Source organism: Malus sylvestris, chromosome 17, assembly GCF_916048215.2.
Source record: "Malus sylvestris chromosome 17, drMalSylv7.2, whole genome shotgun sequence".
Lineage (NCBI taxonomy): Eukaryota > Viridiplantae > Streptophyta > Magnoliopsida > Rosales > Rosaceae > Malus > Malus sylvestris.
In genome coordinates, this window is record NC_062276.1 from 4651823 (window position 1) to 4657251 (window position 5429).

The following is a 5429-nucleotide window of genomic DNA, read 5'->3' on the forward strand; positions in this document are numbered from 1 at the left end:
ATTTTAAATTGATAATTTTTTACACAATTATTATCTTATGTTCCAAATACACTGAAAAATCTCTCGCATGCTTGAATTTGTACTTAGTAGAGTACACTACACCTAATGTAGTATTAAGGAAATGTACCGCGACTAACGAACCCCTTAATCAAGTCTCATTTAATAACATCCTTGATCATATTCGCTTTGTCAAAATTTGATCGATTTCTTCTAAGCGCCTCCATAGAAAGTTGACAAAATTTGAGGTTTGGGAGGTTTAGTGAGAGACTATAACCGAGTTTCAAGTGGTTTTGTCTTAAATAGGGAGTTTTATTATATATTGTGCTAGAAGAACGAGGGAAGAGCAGCTTACATGAAACAATACACAATTACTATGACATCAACACCGTGGAGACAAATTTACTCATATGGATATATTGGTGCCATAGACGTCTTTTAACTTTTACGTGAATTTCATACAAAATTTATTGGTTCTTGTTCAAATTTGTAACTTAAAAATGCAATAGAGAAAATTCAGCCCAACTCTAGTCTAAAGGAACAGTGGCCCAATGGTAAATAGTGGATTATGAGACTTCTTTAAAACTAAAAACTTGAGGTCTTGGGTTTGAAACCCTCTGCTGGTGTGGAAGGCAGACTTGTGGCCAGGGGAAGGCTGAAGTGTTTCTGTGAGTCTTCCCGGCCCTCGGAAGAGATGGATAACTAAGTCTTGCCACCAGTCGTCTCCTTTTAATAAAAAAAAATTAAAAAAAAAAAAAAGGAATACCCTAGTCAGTAGACTTAATTGTCAGTGCAACTAAAAATATAATAAACCACCCAACTTAGCTTTTCTGGTAACCTCTTATTGACCTTGGTGGAAAACTCTTGAGGAGAAGGGGCTCACTCAGTCCCTTTCGGGGCATCAACGTCACTGCCATCATCCTCCAAATTATCAACCGCGTGTGTCCCTGGAAAGAATTCTTCATGTGGATACAACGTCTGGAAAAGCTGCCAAGTACAAGCATAAATTTCTTTCAAACCCCATGTTTATTACTTAAAAGTGTACAATCGTCACATATAAATGTGGCGATTTGTATGTTAATAAGTATATCCCATGTTACTTGTATACTGCAAGACTATTATAAAGTTTTATATAATTGATTAAAGAAACTAAGGATGACATACCACCGCAGTTGAATCTATGAGATCATTGTAGTCCAGATTCGCATCTGGCATCGGAGTTGAGAGGAAATAACCCTGTTCATCCTGAAATCAAAGTAAAAATCGTAAAATTCATCGTACATCATACAATCAAAGATTCAAATCCCATATACCAAATCGACAACCACATTGTTTCAACAAGAAATGGCTACATATGTATGAATGAAGACTACTCGGAGAGTTATGGGTGTAATAATATTTTGCCCTTTTATTAGCATTACATGTGCTTGTGAATGTTATGGTTGAGAGAGAGAGAGAGAGAGAGAGACTGGCACACCGTAGTCAGCTCCTGAACATACAACATGCTCCATAACAAAGTAGGTTTTACTTCTGCATCTTCACTATCAAGAGTGCGATCATAAGGGTTTCCAGAAAGCGCAAGTTTGAGAAGCGCATTCATGGCATCACGTAGCAACATTTTCCCTTGTTTGGCGTCATCGCATAAAACAGAAAGGTACACAACAAACCTGAAGAATGTCAATTTAACAGATTTATCAAAAGGGTGAAGGCATATTACTCTTTGCACCATGTTTATCCATCTAATCCAAATGTAAGCAGAGGAATACCCAAAAAACTGTGATTCACCCAACGAAAACCTAAACAATTTACCCTAAGCAAAATATTAATACTTGATTTTGTACATTTGGTGCATAAATCCAATCATAAACACATACAAAGGTAAAATCATGAAATATATTTGTGTATCCCTGTGTAGGCTGTGTGCATGTATGCATGTGAAGACTTTATTGATTTAGCAAAAACATACATGCCCTTTGGACAAACTTCAGCCGAACTTCCACCTATTTGGATTGCCCGGATCGAAGCTTCTTGCTCAGGGTACAAAGCTAGAGAGGAAAAAAATGGAATCAATTGATTATGTTCTTGTTACTCATTTTGAACAAAGCACAAAATCAAAACATATTACGTCTTACATCCTGGAGGATATACAAGCAAACAGTTTGATATATCTGGCTTCAGTGAACTGGTTGTAATACATATTCCCCTAGCCACCTTTCGTTTATCATCTTTCAGACTTAAAACTTGAGGACTTGCTCTCACGTCTGGTGGGGATGAAATTGGCAGCGATGGGACCTTGAAAGTTGGATCCATAACTAGCTGATCACTATACAAATTCTGACCAGAAGCTAATCTCACACCTTTATATTGGCCACTGTCCTGCAAAAATTCAACATTCAGAAAACCAAATTTCAATTTCTTTCAATCAACCATGTTATATAAGAAACAAGTATAACTATCCTCACTCACATACCTTGTCCGTAAGCACGGCAACTGGAACTCGTTGAGCCTGCATGGCAGATTTCTCAGATATAGATAAACATTGCAGCTATTTATTACCCAGTCAAGTTTTTAATAAGTTACATGACTCATGAATTTGGGAGATACACAGGCACAAATACAACAACAAAAAAGTTTTATCCCACAAGGTGGGGTCGGCTGTATGAATCCTAGAAGGGCACTGCACTCATACACAGGCACAAATTAAAAAAAAAGGAAGATAGCAAAGAGTATATGTTAAATAAGATCAGAGTATTGACGCAAAAATAAATAAATAAGTAAGAGCCTACATATATGAACAAGCGTGTACAGGGCAACAATGTTGGAAAAACACTTCCCATGACAAACAGGTAAGAAATATTTGCATGAACTTACACAAACGCAGCCTTTAACAGCAGCGCGGCGGCTTATAACTCCTGATAAGTTCCCATGACCATACATAGGATAAATCATAGCCTCAGGTGCATTTGTCAACCTAATAAGAACAAGAACCATTAGTAACTTATTATACTTATTAACTATCATCTTTGAAATAAATATGAGACATATGACTGAGATAAGTTTCATACTGGAATCATCAGCGCACATATGAAACAGTCAACATACAAAAAGAAAACGGTGTCCATTTTGAGATTTTGATTTCAACGAGTCTGACAGGATTCCACCTATTCAACCTTCATTCTTGTTTCTCCTCTAGACAGATAAACTCAGCTCTACATTATCTTCGTCATATTGACAGTGGATAAAACAAAACAGACCAGATTTGATAGTATTAACACTATATGAATACCAAGTTAAGCATCAGTACAATAAAACTAAATAGAATCTAAACATCACAGGATACCATGATGGGCGGAGTAGAAAGGACAAAACAAACCTCGATTTGTAGAAGATTGCTAACCGCTCGATCCCATCTCTTGTCTTAAGTATACTTTTACAAGCTTCCAGGTCGTCTTGATCATAGTCTACCATGGCAATGGCATACAAAATAATTCTACAGACAAGGAAATGACATAAGGTGTCAGCATACTAAAGACAGAATTTTTGAGACATAATAGAAACTAGACCGAATAATTAATCTCAGAAACAGCGTGCAGTGAATGCTAATGTTGGCTACCCATAAATCATAGCAAGGCAATTAGGAACACACATATATTAAGCATTGTGATGCAAAGCAACAAGATGAGAACCGAAAACAAAGCAAACAAACTAACAGAAAAAAGGGTAATGTGATGTATACGATTTGATCCTGTGTGGCAATTCCATTCTGTTTAAGAAATCAACGAAGGGACTCTCCAAATCTTCATCTGAAATTTTCCTACTCTCACTATTTCCTTCACTCCCTTGTTCGTCAGAGGCTGCTTCCAGGTGCTGCCAAACAAGCTTGAAGAACCTCATCAGCTTATTCTTCTCCATGAGGCTTAGCCTCTTGTCTTTGAATATTGCTACTCGAGAGTCTGGAACGTTCCACAACTCCCCAATATCATCGTAAATGGACTTCATTTCAATGCCCTTGAAACACAAAAATGGTGACACGCCCGATCTCCACAGAAGGTCCGTGGCTTTGTCTGCAAGAAACAAAACCTTGGGCCCGCTAAGGTCAATGTAGAATCTTTTGGGGTTATGCTGGGCAAGGGCTTGAGGGGCATAGGTAACCGTCTCAATGTCGGAGTAGAGCAAGCGCCGGGTGAGGGGTAAGGCAGTGTAATCATCATGTCCCGTAATTGTGGTGGTGGTAGTGGTTGTGGAGGAGGAGGAGGGTGGGGAAGCATGAGAATTTAGGAAGGGAAAGAGATCATCCAGGGGAAGAGAGGCGAAGTGGCCGCCGTAAAATTGGTTAGTGTCAAGGTGAAGAACAGCTTTTCCGGCAGTAGAAGCTGCGGCAGCAATCACGGATCCAGGGAGGCCCGTTCCAATAACAATAAGGTCAAAGGTGCTGGGCGTGATAGGAATGCGGTCATCAAAGAGTTGACTCATTGCTCCGCAACAAAAATATTCATCATAGAATTTTGGCGCCGAATCGCCCGCTTGATTCACTTCGATTCCCCTCGATTCCTTTGCTCGGATCGCGACCCTATTAGGGTTCCTTTTCGGGATGGTGACTGTTTGGCCGGTGCTCAAGAACACTGAAAGAAGATCGGTAGGTATGGAGATTAAAGTTTTTTTTTTTTTTTTTTTAACAATTGATATTATTTACCCTAAAAGGAGAGATGAGATTAGTCTCACAATAAACTAGCATAATGTGGTTCAAATTTATCTTTGGTGAGAATTAAACATAAGATGAATACAACTAAACGGTAATACTAAGTGACAATGAAATTAAAGTTTTAAACTATATATATTAATCTAAACTACATATTAATAAAACTTTCTTTGTCAATTAAAAGATGGTAAAAAGATAATTTTTTCTTTTACCACAAGGCTTCTCTCAACACTCTGAGATTGATTTCGAGGAGACGTATTCCCTGTAATGGACGTCATAACTATTGATTACGAGGAAACGTATTCCCTGTAATGGACGTCATAACTTTATGCTACCTTATCAGTTTGGTAGTTTTCGAAAAGCTAAATATGCAACTTATGGATGTGGTAACCGCATATCTCTACAGAGATCTAGATATAGAAATCTACATGAAAGTTCCAAAATGACCTCCATTAACTGGTTCAAATAGTTCTAGACTACGAAACACTCTCTTGATTAGAATGAGGAGATCACTCTACGCATTGAAACAATCTGGGTGGATGTGGTATAACCGTCTGAGTGAATATTTGACAAGTCAGGGTTATGTGAACAACGAACTATGCCTATACGTGTTCATCAAGAAGTCGCATTCCAAATTTGTGATCGTTGTAATTTATGTCGACGACATGAACTTCATCAGAACTCTAGTAAAGCTTGAGGAAATTTCCGTTCACTTGAATCTGAATTTGAGATG

The 5429-nt window shown here is 38.0% G+C and overlaps 1 protein-coding gene across 2 annotated transcripts; it reads right to left on the reverse strand.

Annotated features, from left to right (window-relative positions):
- Nucleotides 1–388: 388 nt before the first annotated feature.
- On the reverse strand, nucleotides 389–4630 carry LOC126609614 (rab escort protein 1-like). Of its 2 annotated transcripts, none has more exons than XM_050277466.1 (10): nucleotides 3734–4630; nucleotides 3371–3487; nucleotides 2869–2968; nucleotides 2468–2503; nucleotides 2130–2373; nucleotides 1964–2042; nucleotides 1475–1664; nucleotides 1162–1242; nucleotides 847–984; nucleotides 389–723 (listed from the first exon to the last, which is right to left on the reverse strand). In XM_050277466.1, exons 1-9 carry the CDS (start codon nucleotides 4468–4470, stop codon nucleotides 877–879), a joined length of 1692 nt encoding a protein of 563 aa, XP_050133423.1. In that variant the 5' UTR covers nucleotides 4471–4630; the 3' UTR covers nucleotides 389–723; nucleotides 847–876. The 2 variants fall into 2 exon arrangements, with proteins under 2 accessions (XP_050133423.1, XP_050133422.1); XM_050277465.1 differs by having other exon boundaries at nucleotides 836–984.
- Between the last annotated feature and the right edge of the window lie 799 nt (nucleotides 4631–5429).

Excerpts from the sequence above, each read along its gene's own strand:
- LOC126609614 (XM_050277466.1), bottom strand. The coding sequence starts at position 4,470 with ATGAGTCAACTCTTTGATGACCGCATTCCTATCACGCCCAGCACCTTT. Across the intron at positions 2,969-3,370 it reads GCAATCTTCTACAAATCGAG|GTTGACAAATGCACCTGAGG; the intron begins GTTTGTTTTGTC and ends TGTTCTTATTAG. Across the intron at positions 2,504-2,868 it reads CTGTTAAAGGCTGCGTTTGT|GCTCAACGAGTTCCAGTTGC; the intron begins GTAAGTTCATGC and ends TCTGCCATGCAG.